General features: G+C 44.3%; 1 protein-coding gene across 1 annotated transcript in view; it reads right to left on the minus strand.

The window, feature by feature from the left end:
- Nucleotides 1-26,528, minus strand: part of LOC139559599 (kelch-like protein 24) — a 37,826-nt gene continuing 11,298 nt past the window's right edge. Inside the window, exons 5-8 of the mRNA XM_071375731.1 lie at nucleotides 24,742-24,860; nucleotides 11,839-12,027; nucleotides 1,918-2,106; nucleotides 1-1,237 (exon numbers count right to left, since the gene is read on the minus strand). Coding sequence (XP_071231832.1) covers nucleotides 1,034-1,237; nucleotides 1,918-2,106; nucleotides 11,839-12,027; nucleotides 24,742-24,860 — 701 coding nt within the window. The 3' untranslated portion in view covers nucleotides 1-1,033. The remainder of the gene's footprint in view (nucleotides 1,238-1,917; nucleotides 2,107-11,838; nucleotides 12,028-24,741; nucleotides 24,861-26,528) is intronic.

Here is a 26,528-nt window from a genome sequence, read left to right on the forward strand (position 1 = left end):
AAAACATCATTAGTCACATCATGCAGCCTTAGAATGTATTAAAAATCAAAACATATAGCCCAACGTTTGAATCACAACTAAAGTTGCATATATAAATGAAGCAGTGTAGGAGGACCTGTTCCTTTCTTTAACCGCACACCCTCGGAAATCGTTTTAAGAAAATATTCTTTATATTTTATTCCGCTATTGTATTCTTCATACTGTAAAAATAATGCCATGGAATTCTAAGCAAATCTTGTCTGCTAAATTAACTAGTGTGGCCCACAGCCATATGGCATAGTCAGATCAGGGCCGAACATAAGGACAACTCAGAGTATGCTTTTCTGTTCTTCTGAAATACAGACTACATTTTCTTCATATCATGTTTCTTTAGACCTGTCTAAAATAAATTATGGATTTATTGTGATGCGGCAGGCCATATTAAATGGATTTATTAAGACTTAAAAAAAATGTATATATTCCAAAGGTCTGCATCAGTGGCTTGTAGGCTATGAGTGGAAGCCAGGAGATGTGAAAGGTGTTTATGTTAATTAACGGTTAATTACCGTGACACCGGCAGTTATTTGCTTGAACATCACCGGCTGACAAAATGTCATGACCGCCACAACCCTAGCGCATGTCTGCCTGCTCTGATCTGATCCTGCCACTGGCTCCATGGAGGCTCTATCTAAACACAGACATAGTGGTGTCTGGAGGCATACCAGCCAGTCCGTGGTTTGGTTTTCCATTGAACAACCACCTTAACAAAGTCAACTGGCAGGCATAGATGGATCTGGAGTAGCATAGCAGGAATACCAGCAACAGAGTGTTGCTTCACGGGACATTAAGGAAACAAGTGAAACTGAAACTGGGGTTGTGGTCTGAATTTCTAAATTAGTTGCTTCTTGAGAGGAAAAAAAGGGTTGAGAGTGTGTGCATGTCTATTTGCACCCTTTTTAGAGAGCGAGTGTCTAAAGAAAATGTTTGTGTGAGTGAATGTCTTTTAAAGCATGTTTATGTACAAGCCTGTGTGTGTGTGAGTGTGTTTGTGTGGTCAGGGCCGGTGGTGGAACTTCTCGTTGTAACGATGGATGGTGACACAGCCGTGGTAAGAGATGGGGCGAGGCATGGCCGCCACGCCGGTGATGATGCCCGTTGCCGGGTCGTAACACAGGATGGTGTCAGAGGCCTCGCCGTTCTCACCCCGCCCACCCAGGATGAAGATCTTCCCATTACACACCGACATTCCACAGCTCTCCTGGAGAGAGACAGAGAGGGAGAGAGAGAGAGACAGAGAGAGACAGAGAGAGAGAGAGAGAGAGACAGAGAGAGAGAGAGAGAGACAGAGACAGAGAGCGAGAGAGAGAGAGAGAGAGAGAGAGAGAGAGAGAGAGAGAGAGAGAGACAGAGAGAGAGAGAGAGAGAGAGAGAGAGAGAGAGAGACAGAGAGGGAGAGAGAGAGAGACAGACAGAGACAGAGAGCGAAAGAGAGAGAGCGAAAGAGAGAGAGAGAGAGAGAGAGAGAGAGAGAGAGAGAGAGAGAGAGAGAGAGAGAGAGAGAGAGAGAGAGAGAGAGAGAGAGAGAGAGACAGAGACAGAGACAGAGACAGAGGAGAGTGAGAGAACGAGAGAGAGGGAAAGGAGAGAGAGTGAGCGAGAGGGAAAGGAGAGAGAGTGAGCGAGAGGCAAAGGAGAGAGCAAGAGAGAGAGAGCGAGAGGGAGAGTCAGGGAAATATGCCTCACCACAGTTGACTTATCAGGAGCTTTGACAAAACAAAAACAACGTAATTTTGTGAAATCAGAAAGCTCCAGTTAACATGTAAGTTCAACATTGTGTTTGTCTTCATAGACCATTGTTATGTGCAAACCTCATAGCAGCTCTGAAGTCGAAATGAAACAGAATCTCCAGTGTCTCTGTGCCATAAATGACATCCTTACCTGCTTGCTGAAGGTGTGCACCACGTGCATCCAGTAGTCCTCTGCGGGGTCGTAGCAGAAGATAGACTTGGTTAGACCACCTGACACGTAGATCAGGTTGTTCAGGGAGACCGCCGTGATGCAGCGCTTAGCGATGGGGATGCTTGCCCTTAGCGCCCAGGTGTCTGCCTCTGGATCGTAGCACTGGACCTAGAGAGATCACGTGGATTGAGTGATTCATGATTGATTGATTCTTTTTTGCTTTGAAAAAAAGTGTGGTATGAAACATAGCTTTGAAAGGATAATTGGACTCAGAACATAATGCATGAAAACCTTATGAAGTACAGCATTTATTGTCTACTGTATGTGCATCTGCGTGAAACACTAAGAAACAGATTTATACACTGCTCTTTCCATGACTTAGACTGACCAGGTGATCCCTTATTGATGTCACCTGTTTTATCCACTTCAATCAGTGTAGATGAAGGGGAGGAGACAGGTTAAAGAAGGATCTTGAAGCCTTGAGAGAATTGAGACATGGATTGTGCATGTGTGCCATTCAGAGGGTGAATGGGCAAGACAAAAGATTTAAGCACCTTTGAACGGGGTATGGTAGTAGGTGCCATGCGCACCGCTTTGCGTGTGTCGCTGCTGGGCTTTTAACGCTCGACTGTTTCCCGTGTGTATCAAGAATGGTCATAACAGCCTGATGAAGACAGCTTGTGTGTCGAAACGTCGGTTATTCAATTATTGCATCTGAGCTCCTGGAGCGTGCGGCTCTCCTTTCCCTTTTCACGTATATCAAGAACGGTCAACAACCCGAAGGGCATCCAGCCAATTTGATACAACTGTGAGAAGCATCGGAGTCAACATGGGCCAGCATCCCTGTGGGCCGCTTTCAACACCTTGTAGTCCATGCGGACAAATTGAGGCTGTTCTGAGGGCAAACAGGGGGTGCAACTCTATATTAGGAAGGTGTTCCAAATGTTTTGTACACTCAGTGTAAATCCCTGGGTTAATATAAATGCTATAAAAATAAAGAGAGTCGCACACTCTATATATACACTCCCAGTCATTTATTGGGTAAATCACCAACGTTTCGGCATCACTGTGCCTTCTTGAAGAGTGCGCGACTCTCTGTATTGTTGTAGCTTATAATTTATTCGCTGTTAGACAGCACCTCAACATAAAATACTTTTCTCTGGGTGTGCGCCAGCTCATGTTTTTTATTTGGCTTAAATGCTGAAATATTTCTGTCAGTTGATGTCAGTTAGCGCTGGAATTTAAGGCAAGATATGCAAATGTTGTTCTGTGGTCTGCATCTGGCCCGAGACACTGTGTAGGCTTGAGGCAAAACCCTCCATCTCTCTTACCTCCCCCTTTTCCTCCTTTCTCTCCCTTCCACTTTTATCAATTTTAGGTGCTGCTTTTCGGGTGCCCCTGAGTCCCTTCCCTGTTTCACACCTGGTAGTTTGGTGGATGGGACTACCAGCTTTCTGTAACCTAGAGGACAACCAGTGGGTCCATCTCCTCTATACCATGTTTCTTGTAGGATGACAATGTCTGTATTTCTGATTTCTTTGGAGAAGTCCAAGTTCCTGCTCTTTAGGCCAAAGGCAGATGACCTCAGGCCAGGATGAGATGGCGAAGGCTTTGTGTTCCATAAAGTGTCCAATGTTGTTAGTCGTATGGCTTGACCTCAGACCAGTAAGTGTGAGCAGAGCCTGCTGAGCAGCTGGTACATGCCATTGGCTTGGGCTAGTGTACGCATGGGGGTTGGGCCTGTATGCCTACTCACAGCCTGGGTGTATGTGTGACTTTCATGTTGAGGCCCTCTTTGCGGGAGTGGGGGGCATGGGGTGGGCAGGAAGGGCATAGGTCTGATCTGAGGGGGACTATATGGGGTTTGGGCATGGTTGGTTTGGGGGGGGGGGGGTATTGATTGGTTGGGGTGGGGGGTGTGGCTGGTGGTGCTGTGGTCCCGCAGGTCTGGGAGAGTGTCTCGCTAGTCTGGGCGTGGTGTCTGTTGATTTGTTGCTCCTGTGTGAGGTGCTGGGGCTGCGGTTGATGGGCGATGTCCTTTAGGGTCTTGGCGAAGGTGGGCACTGCTGCCTATAGGTGGACCTGGTCATAAAGGCTGATCAAGTCCAGGATGGAGTGGCGGGCCAGGTAAACATTTGGTTTTGAGGCACAGTCACAGGAAATACTTGTGTTTACCTGCTGTATTGTATCAGGGTGAAAGTATTTTCGTGGTAGCAGGGTGGCGATAACCACTTGTCCATGGGAGCAAGTAGAATAAGCTTTTTCAATCACTCCCTTGAGTGCTATGGCCACCCTTTCTTGCTTATGCTCTCAGGTCATTTGTGCCTGTGTGTATTATTATGTGGCTGAGTGACCCTAGGTTGTCCCCAGACAGAAGGTTCAGGGCGTGCTGGGTGTTTGGACACCAGAGTTTAGTGACAGTGTGTTTGGGAAAAAGTTAATTTTCTTTTATATATTTCCCATTTGAGTACAAAAGGAGTACAATCTGTGCCCTGTGTATGTCTTCAGTGGGTGTGGGGGCATTGTCAGGAGGGCTATCAGGGTGGCTGACAGGGGGAGTGCTCAGAGGGGGTGGGATCCCCTGGGCTTGGGGTTCTTTCTTTGTCTGTCCTGTCCTTGTCTGTTTTGCTGGCATCTCTGTGGGGGTGGCCAGCTCTCTAATGGGTTGTTATCTGGCCTTCATCTCTCATTGTCACAAACTGAGCAGGTGCTGAAATACTTGGCTCCTACCCTCCTGCACGGTCCTCCATAGAGACAGAGAGGTGAAGAGGTGACTGGAAAATAGGCAAGGTGACAAAGAAAACTAGAAAATAACACATAGGGGAATAGGAAGGGCCTCAGAAAACATGACCCCATTGCCCCACGTGGGTATTCAGTGGGAAAGGTGGGCACAGGCTAGCCCACATCAAGCCCACACCAGCCCAAGATGGGTTAGGCCACAACAATGCCACATCAGCCCAACATGGGCTAGCCTACACGTTTCCTAACACAGGCTAGGCCACCCCTGCCCAACACAGGCTAGCGCACGCCATAGCAAAACAGGCCAGCCCATACCAAGCCCAACAGGGACAAGCCCACACCAAGCCCAACAGAGACTGGCCCACAGCAAGACCTATACAGGCTAGCTCACACCAAGCCCAGCTAGAAGTGGGGGCTCATTAGAATATTTGGGTTTGCATACAGGTCGTTTTGTGCAACCGTTACTTAGAGTGTCATTCCAGTTTAAGTGTTGTGTTGTGTGATGTCACATTTAAAAAAATATATATTGTACACTACCAATGATGAAGTCTTTAAAAAATCCTTAAATAAGTGCATTTGACATATGAGAAATTCAACAGTTTTTTTTTTGAAGGCTCAGCCCTGAACTATGTGCTCTCTGTCACCTCTGGCCCCATCTCAAATGGCCCAACAAAATACTTTTAGGGGCTAGTCAGCCCTGGCCCTGCAGAGGGGCCAAAATGTCTTTCTGTTACAGTATCCAGCGGACTGACTATTGGAATATGTAATACTACTGCAGCCATGTTTGGTATCTATCTAAAACTTGTCCTACGAGGAGAACATTGATGCCATCTACTGTATATGGATGCATGATCTCTGTGACACTGTATTCAAGGATATCTTTTGTCCTCTCAGAAATTCTCTATTGTACCCAGCCCACCCCCTCAGGTCATCACACATACATGTGACTTTCATCACATTAACTGGATAGTCTTATTACGGGTCACATGTGATGTAAACAGTGTACAGTGCCTTTGGGAAGTATTCACACCATTTTACTTTATCCACATTTTGTTACGTTACAGTTTTATTCTAAAATGGATTAAATAAAAAAAAATCCTCAGCAATCTACACACAATATCCCATAATGACAAAGTGAAAACAGGTTTTTAGAAATTTTTGCAAATGTATTAAAGAACAAAAACAGAAATACCTTACTTACATACAGTACCAGTCAAAAGTTTGGACACACCGACAGGGTCACCAGAAAAGCACCATCACACCTCCTCCTCCATGCTTCACGGTGGGAACCACACATGTGGAGATCATCCCTTTACCTACTTTGCGTCTCACCAATAATTCAACCAAAAATCGCAAATTTGGACTCATCAGATCAAAGGACAGATTTCCACCGGTCTAATGTCCATTGCTTGTGTTTCTTGGCCCAAGCAAGTCTCTTCTTATTGTTAGTGTCCTTTAGTATTGGTTTCTTTGCAGCAATTCGATCATGAAGGCCTGATTCACGCAGGTTCCTCTGAACAGTTGATGTTGAGATGTGTCTGTTACTTGAACTCTGTGAAGCATTTATTTGGGCTGCAATTTCTGAGGCTTGTACAAAAACTCTAAATGAACTTATCCTCTGCAGCAGAGATAACTCTGGGTCTTCCTTTCCTGTGGCAGTCCTCATGAGAGGCAGTTTCATCATAGCGCTTGATGGTTTTTGCGACTGCACTTGAGGAAACTTTCAAAGTTCTTAAACTTTTCTAGAATGACTGACCATGTTTTACAGTAATGATGGATTGTCGTTTCCCTTTGCTTATGTGAGCTGTTCTTGCCATCATATGAACTTGGTCTTTTACCAAATAGGGCAATCTTCTGTATACCACCTCTACCTTGTCACAACACAACTGACTGGCTCAAACGCATTAAGGAAAGAAATTCCACAAATTAACTTCTAACAATTTTAACAAGACACACCTGTTAATTGAAATGCGTTCCAGGTGACTACCTGGAATGGTTACTACATGATTCCATATGTGTTATTTCATAGTTGTGATGTCTTCAATATTATTCAACAATGTAGAAAATAGTAACATGAAAAGAAAAACCCTTGAATGAGTAGGTGGGTCCAAACACTTGACTGGTACTGTAAGTATTCAGACCCTTTCCTATGAGACTCGAAATTGAGCTCAGGTGCATCCTGTTTCCATTGATAAGGATGATCAATGAAAACAGGATGCCCATGAGCTCAATTTCAAAATGTTTCTACAACTTGATTTGAGTCCACCTGTGGTAAATTCAATTGATTAGACAAGATTTGGAGAGGCACACACCTGTCTATATAAGGTTCCACAGTTGACAGTGCATGTCAGAGCAAAAACCAAGCCATGAGGTTGAAGGAATTGTCCATAGAGGATAGTGTCGAGGCACAGATCTGGGGAAGGGTACCAAAAAATTCTGCAGCATTGAAGGTCCTCAAGAACACAGTGGTCTCCATCATTCTTAAATGGAAGAAGTTTGGAACCACCAAGACTCTTTCTAGAGCTGGCCGCCCGGCCAACCTGAGCAATCAGGGGGGGAAAGGCCTTGGTCTGGGAGGTGACCAAATGCATTCATGGTAGAGTGGCCAGATGGAAGCCACTCCTCAGTAAAAGGCACATGGCAGCCCGCTTGGAGTTTGCCAAAAGGCACTAAAAGGACTCTAAAAGGAAACAAGATTCTCTGGTCTGATAAAACCAAGATTGAACTCCGGCCTGAATGCCAAGCATCACGTCTGGAGGAAACCTGGCACCATCCCTATGGTGAAGCATGGGGGTGGCACCATTATGCTGTGGGGATGTTTTTAAGTCAAGGAGTCTGAATACTTTCCGAATGCACTATATATGATAAATATTACCCAACTACACTCTTGTAAAAATATATGTAGGATAGTAACAACTTGGTTGTATTTCTGAAACAATGTATCATGTTCCTAATATAACTTTAAGGCTTGAAAACTATGCAATTGATGCATTGAACTAAATTGTAATGAATAAATTATAGAAATAAATACATTCATATTAAATAGAAAAAGAGCATCGGGCCAATGTGGGCAGCCTACACGGGGCCAATATTTTAGTCCGCATTGGGCCAATGTGGGTATGTTTGCTGGGAAAAGCTTTGTTCATGCAAAGTGAGGGCTGTCTTCACCTAATATGGGCTGCCATACTGGGCCACACTCAATGCCTTGGGGGCCAGCGTGGAGTCGATGAACAAAGGCGCATTGGCCCAATATTGGCAGCCTACATGGGCCAACATTTTAGCCTGCCTCGGGCCAACATCGTGCCAATGTGGACATGTTTGCTGGGAATACACAGGATAATGAGATATAAAGCTATTCAACCATTAGAACCCAGCCCAAGTGTGATCCCTGTGCTACCTGAGACTCAGACAGACTCAGAGACAGAGACACTGCAGCCTTTGTTGTCTGTGTCTGTGTGCATGTATCAGACACCACCAGTGGTTCAAAGAAGAGAATAGAGAAACCCTACTGCCACTCTAATTCCAGGAGATATGATTGTCCGAGATTTTGAGTTCGGTTAACATCCGGACTCCAGCCACCTAACCAACAAAGGCTGTCTGCAGTCTGCATACAGTTCCTTACAGTAGATATACACAGCATCCTGCATGTCTGTGGAAAGCCCTGTCTGCTCTCTGTAAATTTGATATACAGTAAACGCTTATGTTCAAGACTACTGTCTAATCTAACAGTCTCTCAAACCATACTATTCTGTATCGACTAACTTCTATGGCTCTAATTTCACTCATGTCTTTATCCTCTGGCAAATGCCTGCCACCAATACATTCAGTCTTTGTGTGTCCTCAAACTTAAAGCTTCACCTTTAAATAACGCCCACACATTTCTAACAGTATAGGCTAAAATGGGGAATATTCAAGACACAATATCACTAATATTGTTTAATCTAACTTCACTGTATTCCGTGCTGCCTCAACGTCAACAAAACAAAGGAGATGATCGTGGACTTCAGGAAACAGCAGAGGAAGCACCCCACTATCCACATGGAAGGGACGGCAGTGGAGAAGGTGAAAAGTTTTAAGTTCCTGGGCGTACACATCACAGACAAATTGAAATGGTCCACCCACACAGATAGTGTGGTGAAGAAGGCGCAACAGGAGGCTGAAGAAATTTGATTTGTCACCCAAAACCCTGACAAACCTTTACAGATGCACAATCGAGAGCATCCTGTCAGGCTGACTCACAGCCTGGTACGGCAACTTCACCGCCCTCAACTGCAAGGCTCTCCAGAAGGTGGTGCGGTCTGCACAACGCATCACCGGGGGCAAGCTACCTGCCCTCCATGACATCTACAGCACCCAATGTCACAGGAAGGCCAAAAAGATCATCAAGGACAACAACCACCCGAGCCACTGCCTGTTCACACCGCTATCATCCAGAAGGTGAGGTCAGTACAGGTCCCAGTAAAGCTGGGACCGAGAGATTGAAAAACAGCTTCTATTTCAAGGCCACCAAACTGCTAAACAGGAATCACTAACTCAGAGAGGCTGCTGCCTACATTAAGACCCAATCACTGGTAACTTTAATAAATGGATCACTAGTCACTTTAAACAATGCCAATGTAAATAATTACACTTTAATAATGTTTACATATCTTACATTACTCATATCACATGTACAGTTGAAGTCGGAAGCTTACCTTAGCCAAATACATTTAAACTCAGTTTTCCCTGTCTTAGGTCAGTTAGGATCACCACTTTATATTAAGAATGTGAAATGTCAGAATAATAGTAAAGAAAATGATTTATTTCAGCTTTTATTTTTTTCATCACATTCACAGTGGGTCAGAAGTTGACATACACTCAATTAGTATTTGGTAGCATTGCCTATAAATTGTTTAACTTGGGTCAAACATTTCGGGTAGCCTTCCACAAGCTTCCCACAATACGTTGGGTGAATTTTGGATTGCTCTTGACAGAGGTGGTGTAACCGAGTCAGGTTTGTAAGCCTCCTTGCTCGCACACGCTTTTTCAGTTCTGCTCACAAATTTTCTATAGGATTGAGGTCCGGGCTTTGTGATGGCCATTCCAATAGCTTGACTTTGTTGTCCTTAAGCCATTTTGCCACAACTTTGGAAGTATGCTTGGGGTCATTGTCCATTTGGAAGACCCATTTGCAACCAAGCTTTAACTTCCTGACAGATGTCTTGAGATGTTGCTTCAATATATCCACATAATTTGCCATTTTCCTACCTCATGATGCCATCTATTTTGTGAAGTGTACCAGTCCCTCTTGCAGCAAAGCACCCTCACAACATGATGCTGCCACCCCGTAATTCACGGTTGGGATGGTGTTCTTCGGCTGGCTTAGTCTACCCCTTTTTCCTCCAAACATAACGATGGTCATTATGGCCAAAGAGTTCTATTTTTGTTTCAGGAGACCAGAGGACATTTCTCCAAAAAGTATGATCTTTGTCCCTATATGCAGTGGCAAACCGTAGTCTGGCTTTTTTTATGGCAGTTTTGGAGCAGTGGCTTCTTCCTTGCTGAGTGGCCTTTCAGGTTATGTCGATATAGGACTCGTTTTACTGTGGATATAGATATTTTTGTACCCGTTTCCTCCAGCATCTTCACAAGGTCCTTTGCTGTTGTTCTGGGATTGATTTGCACATTTCGCACCAAATACGTTCATCTCTAGGAGACAGAATGCGTGGCCCCATGGTGTTTATACTTGCGTACTATTGTTTGTACAGATGAACGTGGTACCATCAGGCGTTTGGAAATTGCTCCCAAGGATGAACCAGACTTGTGGTCTACAATTTTTTCTGAGGTCTTGGCTGATTTCTTTTGATTTTCCCATGATGTCAAGCAAAGATGCACTGTGTTTGAAGGTAGGCCTTGAAATACATCCACAGGTACACCTCCAATTGACTCAAATGATGTCATTAGCCTATCAGAAGCTTGTTTAAAGGCACAGTCAACTTAGTTTATGTAAACTTCTGACCCACTGGAATTGTGATACAGTGAATTATAAGTGAAATAATCTGTCTGTTAACAATTGTTGGAAAAATTCCTTGTGTCATGCACAAAGTAGATGTCCTAACCGACTTGCCAAAACTATAGTTTGTTAACAAGAAATGTATTGAGTGGTTGAAAAACAAGTTTTAATGACTCCAACCTAAGTGTATGTAAACTTCCGACTTCAACTGTATATACTGTATTTTATACCATCTATTGCACCTTGCCTATACCGCTTGGCCATCGCTCATCCATTAACTTATATGTACATATTCTCATTCACCCCTTTAAATTTGTGGGTATTAGTTAGTTGTTGGGGAATTTTTAGATTACTTGTTAGATATTACTGCACTGTCGGAACTAGAATAACAAGCATTTCTGCTAACCATGTGTATGGGACCAATAAAATTGGATTGGATTTGATCCATTATGACCACCACTGTAGTCTTGGTCCTTCCCTAGACCTCCATCTAGCTATAGGAAGATGTGGTGATATACCTTCCCTAGTCCTCCGTCCTCCCTCCAACTATAGGGAGGTGTGGTGATATTGCTCTCTGTCTGATGTCACAACATCTCCAATGACAACGGATGGACTATAAAAGTTGTCTCATTAAACCTCATTAAAATATTGCCTATTTTAACATGGAAAACATGGTTTGACTCATCTGACTCTGGTATCACTCACTGCACTTGATCTGAATAAACCTCCACCTTATTCAACCCTTGTGTTGTAATGTCAGTCTGGGTTATTAGACAGTGTTGTTGGATCGAGGTGTAGGGTAGGCGCAAATCTCACAAGTACTTGATTCCAAAATCAGATTCCCTGTTTACTGTTATGAATGCATAAGGGGAGGGGTGGTGATGGTGGTGGTGGAGACAGAGGGCTGTTGATGTACTGTATAGGTGTAACTGTTATGAACTGTGGAAAGAATTTCCTCTTGAATGACAAATAAGGACAGTAAAGGTAAGTTAACAACGTTCATTCATTACTGGGATTTACAGGTTCGTATCTAAAAGGTATGGTGTAGGTGTGTATCAAACCTTTTCTATTATCCATGTTTATCTAACATGTGTGGTGTATCTACCAAAGGCAAAGGTGCATCTTCGCCAGTTATCCATGTGTATGGTGTACCCTATGGGTCTACCCACCTTATCAGAGCAAGTGTTGTCATCGGGCCCTCCCCCGATGACAAAGAGCTTCCCAGCACAGCTGGACACGGCCGGAGAACTGACCGCCTCCTTCATGGGAGCCACCTCTGTCCAGCGGTTAGAGAAGGAGTCATAGCACTCCACACTGCTCAGACGACTCTGACCGTCATACCCTCCCACTGCATAGACCTGTACAGAGAACACACATATAATCACAGTGGTTAGAACAATATTGATTAGCGTTTGCATTGGGCTACACACCTCTGCTAAGAATTCCCCTGCCAAGAGTGCTCAACCTGTGCGCACACAAAATCCTGCCTAAACACTGCATATACAGTACCAGTCAAAAGTTTGGACAAACCTACTCATTCAAGGGTTTTTCTTTATTTGACTATTTTCTACATTGTAGAATAATAGTGAAGACATCAGAACTATGAATAAACACATATGGAATCATGCAGTAACCAAAAAAGTGTTAAACAAATCAAAATATATTTGAGATTTGAGATTCTTCAAATAGCTACCCTTTGCCTTGATTACAGCTTTGCACACTCTTGGCATTCTCTCAACCAGCTTCATGAGGTAGTCACCTGGAATGCATTTCAATTAACAGGTGTGCCTTGTTATAGGTTGATTGACCTTAATTGAAATGCATTCCAGGTGACTACCTCATGAAGCTGGTTGAGAGAATGACAAGAGTGTGCAACAAGGCAAAGGGTGGTTACTTTGAAGAACCTCAAATATATCATATATTTTCATTTGTTTAACACTTTTTTGGTTACTGGTACTGTATGACACTTACGAACGAACGCACCCATGCATGCATGCATGCACAGTGCCATTGTCTGTGGCATAGAGACAGGTTTGTTTACAAGAAGCCACTGTTCCATTACATTTACATTTAAGTCATTTAGCAGACGCTCTTATCCAGAGCGACTTACAAATTGGTGCATTCACCTTATGATATCCAGTGGAACAACCACTTTACAATAGTGCATCTAACTCTTTTAAGGGGGGGGGGGGGGTTAGAAGGATTACTTTATCCTATCCTAGGTATTCCTTAAAGAGGTGGGGTTTCAGGTGTCTCCGGAAGGTGGTGATTGACTCCGCTGACCTGGCGTCGTGAGGGAGTTTGTTCCACCATTGGGGTGCCAGAGCAGCGAACAGTTTTGACTGGGCTGAGCGGGAACTGTACTTCCTCAGAGGTAGGGAGGCGAGCAGGCCAGAGGTGGATGAACGCAGTGCCCTTGTTTGGGTGTAGGGCCTGATCAGAGCCTGAAGGTACGGAGGTGCCGTTCCCCTCACAGCTCCGTAGGCAAGCACCATGGTCTTGTAGCGGATGCGAGCTTCAACTGGAAGCCAGTGGAGAGAGCGGAGGAGCGGGGTGACGTGAGAGAACTTGGGAAAGTTGAACACCAGACGGGCTGCGGCGTTCTGGATGAGTTGTAGGGGTTTAATGGCACAGGCAGGGAGCCCAGCCAACAGCGAGTTGCAGTAATCCAGACGGGAGATGACAAGTGCCTGGATTAGGACCTGCGCCGCTTCCTGCGTGAGGCAGGGTCGTACTCTGCGAATGTTGTAGAGCATGAACCTACAGGAACGGGTCACCGCCTTGATGTTAGTTGAGAACGACAGGGTGTTGTCCAGGATCACGCCAAGGTTCTTAGCACTCTGGGAGGAGGACACAATGGAGTTGTCAACCGTGATGGCGAGATCATGGAACGGGCAGTCCTTCCCCGGGAGGAAGAGCAGCTCCGTCTTGCCGAGGTTCAGCTTGAGGTGGTGATCCGTCATCCACACTGATATGTCTGCCAGACATGCAGAGATGCGATTCACCACCTGGTTATCAGAGGGGGGAAAGGAGAAGATTAATTGTGTGTCGTCTGCATAGCAATGATAGGAGAGACCATGTGAGGATATGACAGAGCCAAGTGACTTGGTGTATAGCGAGAATAGGAGAGGGCCTAGAACAGAGCCCTGGGGGACACCAGTGGTGAGAGCACGTGGTGCGGAGACAGATTCTCGCCACGCCACCTGGTAGGAGCGACCTGTCAGGTAGGACGCAATCCAAGCGTGGGCCGCGCCGGAGATGCCCAGCTCGGAGAGGGTGGAGAGGAGGATCTGATGGTTCACAGTATCAAAGGCAGCCGATAGGTCTAGAAGGATGAGAGCAGAGGAGAGAGAGTTAGCTTTAGCAGTGCGGAGCGCCTCCGTGACACAGAGAAGAGCAGTCTCAGTTGAATGACTAGTCTTGAAACCTGACTGATTTGGATCAAGAAGGTCATTCTGAGAGAGATAGCAGGAGAGCTGGCCAAGGACGGCACGTTCAAGAGTTTTGGAGAGAAAAGAAAGAAGGGATACTGGTCTGTAGTTGTTGACATCGGAGGGATCGAGTGTAGGTTTTTTCAGAAGGGGTGCAACTCTCGCTCTCTTGAAGACGGAAGGGACGTAGCCAGCGGTCAAGGATGAGTTGATGAGCGAGGTGAGGTAAGGGAGAAGGTCTCCGGAAATGGTCTGGAGAAGAGAGGAGGGGATAGGGTCAAGCGGGCAGGTTGTTGGGCGGCCGGCCGTCACAAGACGCGAGATTTCATCTGGAGAGAGAGGGGAGAAAGAGGTCAAAGCACAGGGTAGGGCAGTGTGAGCAGAACCAGCGGTGTCGTTTGACTTAGCAAACGAGGATCGGATGTCGTCGACCTTCTTTTCAAAATGGTTGACAAAGTCATCAGCAGAGAGGGAGGAGGGGGGAGGAGGGGGAGGAGGATTCAGGAGGGAGGAGAAGGTGGCAAAGAGCTTCCTAGGGTTAGAGTTCCATGTGCGTATACCAGTTCCTGCCTCATGAGGTAGAACCGGTCAATCCGGTAAACGGTATAAGATGACCTGATTCGTGCTTTAAAAATATATATATATTTCACCTTTATTTAACCAGGTAGGCCAGTTGAGAACAAGTTCTCAACAAGTTACAACTGCGACCTGGCCAAGATAAAGCAAAGCAGTGCGACGTCAACAACAACATAGAGTTACACATGGATTAAACAAACGTACAGTCCAATAACACAATATATACAATGTGTGCAAATTAAGTAAGATAAGGGAGGTAAGGCAATAAATAGGCCATAGTGGCAAAATAATTACAATTTAGCAATTATACACTGGAGTGATAGATGTGCAGAAGATGAATTTGAAATTAGAGATACTGGGGTGCAAAGGGGAAGAAAAAAAAATAACAGTATGGGGATGAGGTAGTTGGGTGGGCTATTTACAGATCGGCTATGTACAGGTGCAATGATCTGTAAGCTGCTCTGACAACTGATGCTTAAAGTTAGTGAAGGATATGAGTCTCCAGCTTCAGTGATTTTTGCATTTCATTCCAGTCATTGGCAGCAGAGAACTGGAAGGAAAGGCGTCCAGAGGAGGAAATGGCTTTGGGGGTGACCAGTGAAATATTCCTGCTGGAGCGCGTGCTACGGGTGGGTGCTGCTATGGTGACCAGTGAGCTGAGATAAGGCGGGGCTTTACCTAGCAAATACTTATAGATGACCTGGAGCCAGTGGGTTTGGCGACGAATATTAAGCGAGAGCCAGCCAACGAGAGCATACAGGTCGTAGTGGTGGGTAGTATATGGGGTTTTGGTGACAAATCGGATGGCACAGTGATAGACTGCATCCAATTTGCTGAGTAGAGTGTTGGAGGCTATTTTGTATATGACATTGCCGAAGTCAAGGACCGGTAGGATAGTCAGTTTTACGAGGGTATGTTTGGCAGCATGAGTGAAGGATGCTTTGTTGCAAAACAGAAAGCTGATTCTAGATTTAATTTTGGATTGGAGATGCTTAATTCCAGAGTCTGGAAGGAGAGTTTACAGTCTAACCAGACACCTAGGTACTTGTAGTTGTCCACATATTCTAAGTCAGAACCGTCCAGAGTAGTGATGCTAGAACCTTGTGGCACCCCCATAGTAACTGCCAGAGGTCCGGACAACAGGCCCTCCGATTTGACACACTGAACTCCGTCTGAGAGTAGTTGGTGAACCAGGCGAGGCAGTCATTTGAGAAACCAACAATATATTACTTCATTACAACTGGCATCATAACCCTCCTATTTGTGTGTGTGTCACATAGCAGACAGTAACCACATCAGATAAACTAGCTCTTCAACTCAATCACACTACATCTCACACCGCGCACACACGCACATGCACATACACACACATCCAATTTCCAAATTCCGGTCTGGAGTGGACGGCTGATTTAAACTCATCTTTGTCACAGCAGTGTGAGTCCTGTTTCATGTTCAGAACCTTTGATTGTGAATTCATTGGGTTTCACATATCTTTCGCCCGAGTCATTCATGTAAAATCAGAGTTTTCCGTGAAATACCACGAGAACACGGTTTAGTCAACAATACATCAGAGGCTCACCATTTAGTCATTTTAACTGCCATTTCATCCAATAGCAAAAAATACACATTTCAAAACTGTTCTTTTTGAACTGCTGAATAGAAAAAATTGTCAATGGTAAATAACATTTTCCATACAGTATTTGATTATAACTTGACAGTCCCCTGGTGGTTGATGTTAATGGGTTCAAAGCATATCAATTCACTAAGGTAGAGGAAAAACTGAAGGATGTGTATGAATGCCAGAGAGACAGAGAGCAGACAGTCTGACTGGTTCAACTGATATACAAACACATCAACACGTCTCTTATGCAACCTGTTGCCTCTTGGCTGTTCCTGCCTCTCTTCTACATAGGCAGGTGAACAGGTAGAGAGGTAGAGGAGGGAGGGAGATCGCGAGGGAGGACGAGAGAGGGGGTGGAGGTAGAGATTAAGAGAGAAATAGGAAGAAAGGAAAGAGCGACAGAGACTTGCTATTGAGAAAGGCCGCCGTAGGCAGACCTGGCTATCAAGAGAAGACATGTGAACTATGTGAACACTGCCCACAAAATGAGGTGGAAACTGAGCTCTAATATGACCATATTAGAGACACATATTTCCCTCAGATTAGACAGATCCACAAAGAATTCGAACACAAACCCAATTTTGATAAACTCCCATATCTACTGGGTGAAATACCACAGTGTGACATCACAGCAGCAAGATTTGAGACCTGTTGCCACAAGAAAAAGGCAACCAGTGAAGAACAAACACCATTGTAAATACAATCCATTTTTATTTTCCCTTTTGAAATGTAACTATTTGCACATCGTTACAACACTGTATATAGACATAATATGACATTTGAAATGTCTTTATTCTTTTGGAACTTCTGTGAGTGTAATGTTTACTGTTCATTTGTATTGTTTATTTCACTTCCGTTTATTATCTAGTTCACTTGCTTTGTCAGTGTTAACAAATGTTTCCCATGCCAATAAATTAAAATTGAATTGAACTCGACACTTCTAGAGAAACAGAGAAGGTAAGCAAGAGACGAATAAAGGACAAAGAGATAGGGGAGGAGGCAGAGAGCGGGAAAGAGAAATGAGAGGGAAGCAGACCGAACACCTGGCTATTTGCATAGCAACTGAGGCAGTTTATAAATTCTGCCTACTTTCCAAACTGGATTTTTTTTAAATATATATATATAGGGAGAGAGAGAGCGAGAGAGAAAGAGAGAAATATTGCTACTGTAGGTATTTTTTATGTGTTCGTATGTGTGCGTGTTCAAACCATGCACCTTGCTACCCACAGGAGTCATAGCAGAGCCACGTGCTGCTAACAAAAGGACAGACCAACACCCCTGTTTCCCCTCCATCTCACACGATCTCCTTAAACAAATGCAACAGATATGACTGACAGAAGATATATAGTATGTACACAGAACAAAAAATATAAAACGCAACATGCAACAATTTCAAAGATTATACTGAGTTACAGTTCATATAAGGATACCAGTCAATTGGGAATACTGATATGCCTCTGTTGGTCAAAGATACCTTTAAAAAAAGGTATGGATGTGGATCAGAAAACCAGTCAGTATCTGGTATGACAATCATTAGCCTCACGCATCTCCTTCGCATACAGTTGATCAGGTTGTTGACTGTGGTCTGTGGAATGTTGACGATTCCAAAGCATCCCAAACATGCTCAATAGGTGACATGTCTGGTGAGTATGCAGACCATGGAAGAACTGGGACATTTGCAGCTTCCAGGAATTAGTGTACAGAGGTAATGGCGGCCGATGAATGGCACAACAATGGGCCTCAGGATCTCATCACTGTTCCTCTGTGCATTCAAATTGCCACCGATAAAATGCCTTGTGTTTGTTGTCCGAAGCTTATGCCTGCCCATACCATAACCCCACCGCCACCATGGGGCACTCTGTTCATAACGCTGACATCAGCAAATCGCTCGCCCACACAACGCCATACACACTGTCTGCCATCTGCCCAGTACAGTTGAAACCGGAATTCATCAATGAAGAGCACACTTCTCCAGCGTGCCAGTGGCCATCAAAGGTCAGCATTTGCCCACTGAAGTTGGTTACTATGCCGAACTGCAGTCAGGTCAAGATCCTCCCGTTAAAACTTGAGTCATCTGTGGCATTGAGTGGTGTGACAAATCTTCACATTTAGAGTGGCCTTTTATTGTCCCAACACAAGGTGCACCTGTGTAATGAACATGCTGTTTAAACCGCTTCTTGACATGCCACAGTGACTCGGTCAATAAGAAAGTGGTCAGATGAAGCAGATGCTAAGCTAAAGGACTGTTTTGCTAGCACAGACTGGAATATGTTCCGGGATTCTTCCGATGGCATTGAGGAGTACACCACATGAGTCACTGGCTTCATCAATAAGTGCATCAATGACGTCGTCCCCACAGTGACCGTACGTACCCCAACCAGAAGCCATGGATTACAGACAACATCCGCACTGAGCTAATGGCTAGAGCTGCCGCTTTCAAGGAGCGGGACTCTAACCCATAAGCTTATAAGAAATCCCGCTGTGCCCTCTGACGAACCATCAAACAGGCAAAGCTTCAATACAGGACTATGATTGAAACGTACTACATCGGTTCCGACGCTCGTTGGATGTGGCAGGGCTTGCAAACTATTACAGACTACAAAGGGAAGCATAGCCGCGAGCTGCCCAGTATCACCTAAATTACGTCTATGCTGGCTTCGAGGCAAGTAACACTGAAACATGCATGAGAGCATCAGCTGTTCCGAACGACTGTGTGATCACGCTCTCCGTAGTCGATGTGAGTAAGACCTTTAAACAGGGCCAGATGGATTACCAGGACGTGCACACCGAGCATGCGCTGACCAACTGGCAAGTGTCTTCACTGACATTTTAAACCTGTCCCTGACTGGATCTGTAATACCAACATGTTTCAAGCAGACCACCATAGTCCCTGTACCCAAGAACACTAAGGTAACCTGCCTAAATGACTACTGACCTGTAGCACTCATGTCTGTAGCCATGAAGTGCTTTGAAAGGTTGGTCATGGCTCACATCAACAACATTATCCCAGAAACGCTTGACCCACTCCAATTTGCATACCGCCCCAACAGATCCACAGATGATGCAATCTCTTTAACTCAACACTGCCCTTTCCCAGCTGGACAAAAGCAACACCTATGTGAGAATGCTATTCATTGACTACAGTTCAGCGTTCAACACCATAGTGCCCTCAAAGCTAATCACTAAGCTAAGGACCCTGGGACTAAACACCTCCCTCTGCAACTGGAACCTGGACTTCCTGGCGGGCCGCACCCAGGTGGTAAGAGTAGGTAACAAGACATCCGCCACGCTGCTCCTCAACACGAGGGTCGCTCAGGGGTGCGTGCTCAGTCCCTTACTGTACGCCCTGTTCACTCATGACTGCATGGCCAGGCACGACTCCAACACCATCATCAAGTTTGCCGATGACACAACAGTGGAAGGCCTGATCACCGTCAACGATGGCACAGCCTACAGGGAGGAGATCAAAGACCTGGCCGTGTGGTGCCAGGACAACAAACTCACCCTCAACGTGATCAAGACAAAGGAGATGATTGTGGACTACAGGAAAAGGAGGACCGAGCAAACCCCCATATACCCCCTCTTTGCTTATTTGAGCTGTTATTGCCATAATATAGACTTGGTATTTTATCAAATAAGGCTATCTTCTGTATACCACCCCTACCTTGTCAAAACACAACTGATTGGCTCAAACGCATTAAAAAGGAAAGAAATTCCAGAAATTAACTTTTAACAAGGCACACCTGTTAATTGAAATGTTTTCCAGGTGACTACCTCATGAAGCTGGTTGATAGAATGCCAAGAGTGTGCAAAGCTGTCATCAAGGCAAAGGGTGTCTATTTGAACATTTAAAATATGTTTTGATTTGTTTAACACTTTTTTGGTTACTACATGATTCCATATGTGTTACTTCATAGTATTGATGTCTTCACTATTATTCTACAATGCAGAAAATAATAAAAAATTAAGAAAAACCCTTGAATGAGTAGGTAATCAGAGTGGTACTGTAAAAATAACTGACATTTCGGATGATTGCTCAGCACTAACACACACACGGGTGTTTGCGGACGCACATACCGTGACGTCTCTGTTGACATGCTTTTAGTTGTCTGTTTCACTGGAATATGCAAATGACAACAGCATGTGGTTTGAAACCTGCTCCAGAGCACTCAGGACCTCAGACTGGGGCAAAGGTTCACCTTCCAACAGGACAATGACACTAAGCACACAGCCAAGACAAAGCAGGAGTGGCTTCGGGACAAGTCTCTGAATGTCCTTGAGTGGCCAAGCCAGAGCCCGGACTTGAACCCGATCAAACATCTTTGGAGAGATCTGAAAATAGCTATGCAGCGACGCTCCCCATCCAACCTGACAGAGCTCGAGAGGATCTGCAGAGAAGAATTGGAGAAACTCCCAAATACAGGTGTGCCAAGCTTGTAGCGTCATACCCAAGAAGACTCGAGGCTGTAATCGCTGCCAAAGGTGCTTCAACAAAGTACTGAGTAAAGGATCTGACCTGAATACTTACGTAAATGTCATATTTCAGTTTTTCATTTCTAAAAACCTGTTTTTTTCATTATGGGGTATTGTGTAGACTTCTTGGATTACTTTTAAATTCAGAAAGGATGTTCACGATAAAAATATATTATGACACATTTCTATTTTCTCAATGACATTCCATTCAGCATTGAAAAAACGTGCAAGTCTAAATTTGTTCTGGGCCTTCCGAGTGGCGCAGTGGTCTTAGGCACTGCATCGCAGTGCTAGCTATCCCACTAGAGATCCTGGTTTGAATCCAGGCTCTGTCGCAGCCAGCCGCGACAGGGAGACCCATAGGGCAGTGCACAATTGGTTGAGCGTTGTCCGGGTTAGGGGAGGGTTTGGACGGCAGGGATGTCCTTGTCCCATCGGGCTCTAGTGACTCCTGTGGCGGGCTGGGCGAATGCACGCCGACACGGTCATCAGGTGTATGGTGTTTCCTCCAACACATTGGTGTGGCTGGCTTCCGGGTTAAGCGGGCATTGTGTCAAGAAGCAGAGCTCCCCGTATGGGAGTTGCAGCGATGAGACAAGACTGTAACTACCAATTGGATACCATGAAATTGGGGAGAAAAATGATAAAAAATATTTAAATTTGTTCCACATGAGCGAGTCTGACCACAAATCAGCGACCACTATGTTGACACACCAGAAAGTAATCTTTTTTTTTTTAAGTAATCAGAATACGTTACTGAGTTTGGGTAATCGAATAGTTACATTACTGATTACAATTTTGGACAGGTAACTAGTAACTGTAACGGAATACATTTTGAAAGAAAACCTACCCAATCCTGAGCTCAAAACATAACAGCTGAATTGGCAGAAAGATGATTTTGCAAAGCCAACAGTTCAACCATCTATAAAGGCTGAATGAATTTATGGTTTCATAACTATTTGACATAACCGCCCTCTATATGAGATAAAAAGGGAATTTCCATATCTGCATATTAGGCTGGCCCTCTGGCTACAGGGAGCTTGAGTTTAAGTGGCGGTTTGTAGATCCTGAGGCGACCGGGGGAAGCATGAGATGATAATCACATGATGTCATTATTAGCCAGAAGGCAGAGATGGAAAACTAGACTCTAACAGTTCAACAGTGTGGATTGATAATACAATTTCTAAAGAGAATAGGGGGAGGGGACACCAATGAAAAACACTGGAGGAATTCATGACGAACTTATTTTCTCTGCCTGCTGCTGACCAATGTCATATCACATCTAGGAAGTGGAAAACTAGTGTTTATCCACTCTTCCTCATTCTACTATAATACAATTGAAGTCGGAAGTTTACATACACTTAGATTGGAGTCATTAAAACTAGTTTTTCAACCACTGCACACATTTCTTGTGAACAAACTATAGTTTTGGCAAGTCGGTTAGGACATGTAGTTTATGCTTGACACAAGTCATTTTTCCAACAATTGTTTACAGACAGATTATTTCAGTTATAATTCACTGTATCACAATTCCAGTGGGTCAGAAGTTCACGTACACTAAGTTGACTGTGCCTTTAAACAGCTTGGAAAATTCCAGAAGATTATGTCAATGCTTTAGAAGCTTCTGATAGGCTGATTGACATCATTTGAGTCAATTGGAGGTGTACCTGTGGATGTATTTCAAGGCCTACCTTCAAACTCAGTGCCTCTTTGCTTGACATCATGGGAAAATCTAAAGAAATCAGCCAAGAACTCAGAAAATAAATTGAAGACCTCCACAAGTCTGGTTCATCCATGGGAGCAATTTCCAAATCCCTGAAGGTACCATGTTCATCTCTACAAACAATAGTACGCAAGTATAAACACCATGGGATCACGCAGCCGTCATACCGCTCAGGAAGGAGACGCGTTCTGTCTCCTAGAGATGAACATACTTTGGTGCTAAAAGTGCAAATCAATCCCAGAACAACAGCAGAGGACATTGTGAAGATGCTGGGAAAAACAGGTACAAAAGTATCTGTATCCACAGTAAAACGAGCCCTATATCGACATAACCTGAAAGGCCGCTCCGCAAGGAAGAAGCCACTGCTTCAAAACCGCCATAGAAAAGCCAGACTACGGTTTGCCACTGCACATGGGGAGAAAGATTGTACTTTTTGGAGAAATGTCCTCTGGTCTGATGACACAAGAATAGAACTGTTCGGCCATAATGACTATCATTATGTTTGTAGGAAAAAGGGGGAGTCTTGCCAGCCGAAGAACACCATCCCAATCGTGAAGCACGGGGGTGGCAGATTCATGTTGTGGGGGTGCTTTGCTGCAGGAGGGACTGGTGCCCTTCACAAAATAGAAGGCTTCATGAGGTAGGAAAATTATGTGGATATTTTGAAGCAACATCTCAAGACATCAGTCAGGAAGTTAAAGCTTGGTCGCAAATGGGTCTTCCAAATGGACAATGACCCCAAGCATACTTCCAAAGTTGTGGCAAAATGGCTTAAGGACAACACAGTCAAGATATTGGAGTGGCCATCACAAAGCCCTGACCTCAATCTCATAGAAAATTTGTGGGCAGAACTGAAAAAGCGTGTGCGAGCACCTACAAACCTGACTCAGTTACACCAGCTCTGTCAGGAGGAATGGGCCAAAATTCAAATCATAAATAAGGGCAGTGATTGGTAACAATAACAAATCAGACTAGCGTGTACGCTGGGAGTCGGGAAACCAGTTCAGGGAGTGTATTTAACAAATACATTTACATATAACAAAACAAGAAACATGGGTAGCGTACACACATGAACACTGGAACAGAAACAATAATGCCTAGGGAAAGAACCAAAGGGAGTGTCATATGTAGGGAAGGTAATCAGGCAGGCGATGGAGTCCAGGTGAGTCTGATCAGGCGCTGGTGCGCGTAACGATGGTGACAGGTGTGCGTAATAATGAGCAGCCTGGTGACCTCGAGTGCCGGAGAGGGAGTATACGTGACACAGACATTGAATATCTCTTTAATCATGGTCTAATGAATAAGTATGCTGTGTATTATGTATTAAACCACCCAGACACCTCAAAGATACAGTCGTCCTTCTGAACTGAGCTGCAGGAGAGGAATGAAACTGCTCAGGAACGTTACCATGAGGCCAATTGTGATTTTAAACCAGCTACGGAGTTCAACGGCTGTGATGGGAGAGAACTAAGGATGGATCAACAACATTGTGACTTCACAATAATGACTTAAATGACAGAGTGAAAACACAAAATATTCCAAAACATGCATATTGTATGCAACAAGGCACTAAAGCAATACTGCAACAAACAGGGCAAAGGGATACACAGGCAAAAACCTAGAGCAAAACATGCTTCAGTCTGCTTTACACCAGACACAGAGAGGAATTAACCTTCCAGCAGGACAATAACTTACAACACAAGGCCAAATCTACACTGGAGTTGCTCACCAAAAAGATAGTGAATGTTCCTAAGTGGCCAAGTTACAGTTTTTACTTAAATCTGCTTGAAATAGACTTGATAATGGCTGTCTAGCCATTATCAACAACCATCTTGACAGAGCTTGAAGAGTTTTGAAAATAATAATAAGCTAATATTGCACAATCAAGGTGTGTAAAGCTCTTAGAGACTTACCCAAGAAGACCCACAGCTGTAATTGATGCCAAAATGTGTTTATGTATGGACTCAGGGAGCTGAATACTTATGCAACAACTATATTTTAGTTATAAACATTTTAGTCATCTTATAAAAAGAAAAACGTATATTTTTTTGGTCCATTTTGACGTTCGAGTATTTTGTGTAGATTGTTGACAAAAAAAATGACAATTCAATCCATTTAAATCCCACCTTGTAACAATAAATTGTGACAAAATCCAAGGGGTCTGAATACTTTTGCAAGGCACTGTATATATAATTAGATAAACACGAAGATTATGAAATAACGGGTGTCTGGACAGTGATCTGCTTACCTTCCCCAGTAGGACCACCATCTTGTGTCTCCAGCGTCCTTTGTTGAGTGAAGCAACTCTGATCCATAGGTTGAGCTGAGAGTTGTACATCCACACGTCTCTGCCGTTGATACGGCCCCCTGGAACAACACACACAACGCCGTTAGCCTTGCCACTGAGTAACTCAGGATGATGTTAGCCCACCGAGCTCAAGCCTAGACATTAACTCCGAGAGCTAACCAGAGTGTCAGGCAAAGTTACTCAACACGTGAGTGTCGTTCACCGAACCGTCGCTGCCACACCAGTGTTTTTTAGCTAACTTGTCATAGTATTCATTGGTTGTTTTCACTCATCTCGAATGTAATTGTATTGACACACAGCAATAGCCCAAAAAACAACGCCTGTATCAACCCCAAGATAAGCCCTTGGTTCCAATTCAAACCAATGTCATCTAATAAAGACACTTCTTCATAAATAGAATAAGTTGATCTTGAGCAACATCCAAACTGTGAATGGGTTATGTATTTGGGTTGAAATGTCAAGGCCACATTTAGTAAGGCACAGCTGACACTGAGTACGGTTACATGCCCACAATAATCAGATTGTGTTTACATGAACACAGGCTACCTGACGGCACTCTGATAAATGCAGGAAAAAATTGCCAATCAATATGTATCCTCGACCACAGCGAGTATGTTATTTTTGGGAAGCGCATTTGATTCGGAGTTCCGACATATAACGTTTGTATATGAAAACTACTTCTAAGATGCAAACATTTAGGAGGCTCACTCAGCTGGTGCTAACACGTGCAGATCAAATATACCGCTGGAAAGCCATTTAAGGTGTTATCATGTCCTAATAATTCAAAAGATTGCTCAGAAAACCAGGTGTTTTATGAATCGTCTGCCTACTGCCAGTTTAATATAACAATTATTACTGTGCAATGTGTGCATGTAAACATACTCATTGTCTTATCTGAGTGAAAGGTTTGAGCTAGGCTTTATGGGCAATCCTGCTGATCAAAGTGTACTTCGACACGGAGCAAACGACACACACGTATGTCACGAACACACACGCACACAAGCACCATGGCTCTTTACAGGTGCTTACAAACACAACATGCATGACACAAACACGCGCAACCTGATTTTTTACAGGGCCTTCAAACACAGCGCATATGTATAGCACATGCATACCCCCGTCTAGCACAACACTTTAAATGAGAAACAGGATATCTTCATTTTTTATAAAGCAGCAGTCGGATTATTTCCCCTACTCCCGGTCTCTGGGCAAACATGAACTTTAAGGAACAGTTTTTTTCTATTCACCTCAGTGAGAAGGAACAACAACATGTGTAGCTATTAAGCCAACCAGGTTACAGACACATTGCCAACAAGCCCTGACACAACCTCTCTCTCTCTCTCTCTCTCTCTCTCTCTCTCTCTCTCTCTCTCTCTCTCTCTCTCTCTCTCTCTCTCTCTCTCTCTCTCTCTCTCTCTCTCTCTCTCTCTCTCTCTCTCTCTCTCTCTCTCTCTCTCTCTCTCTCTCTCTCTCTCTCTCTCTCTCTCTCTCTCTCTCTCTCTCTCTCTCTCTCTCATAAAGCCTGAGTCAATCAAAAGGCCCCACTGATCCTTGCGAAAAAACAAAGACAAGGCACTGAACAAACACTTTTTTGCTAACACAAGAGAGAAACAAAGGGTTATAGAATAAAGCCGTAAAAAACACCGGGAAAAGTGAAACAAATCAGCTGTTTACCCTTTTACCCTAAACTTTAAGGAAAAGAGGTGCAAACTTGAACTTAGAAGCAG

The sequence above is a fragment of the Salvelinus alpinus genome, chromosome 30 (assembly GCF_045679555.1).
Source record: "Salvelinus alpinus chromosome 30, SLU_Salpinus.1, whole genome shotgun sequence".
NCBI classification, from domain to species: Eukaryota; Metazoa; Chordata; class Actinopteri; order Salmoniformes; family Salmonidae; genus Salvelinus; species Salvelinus alpinus.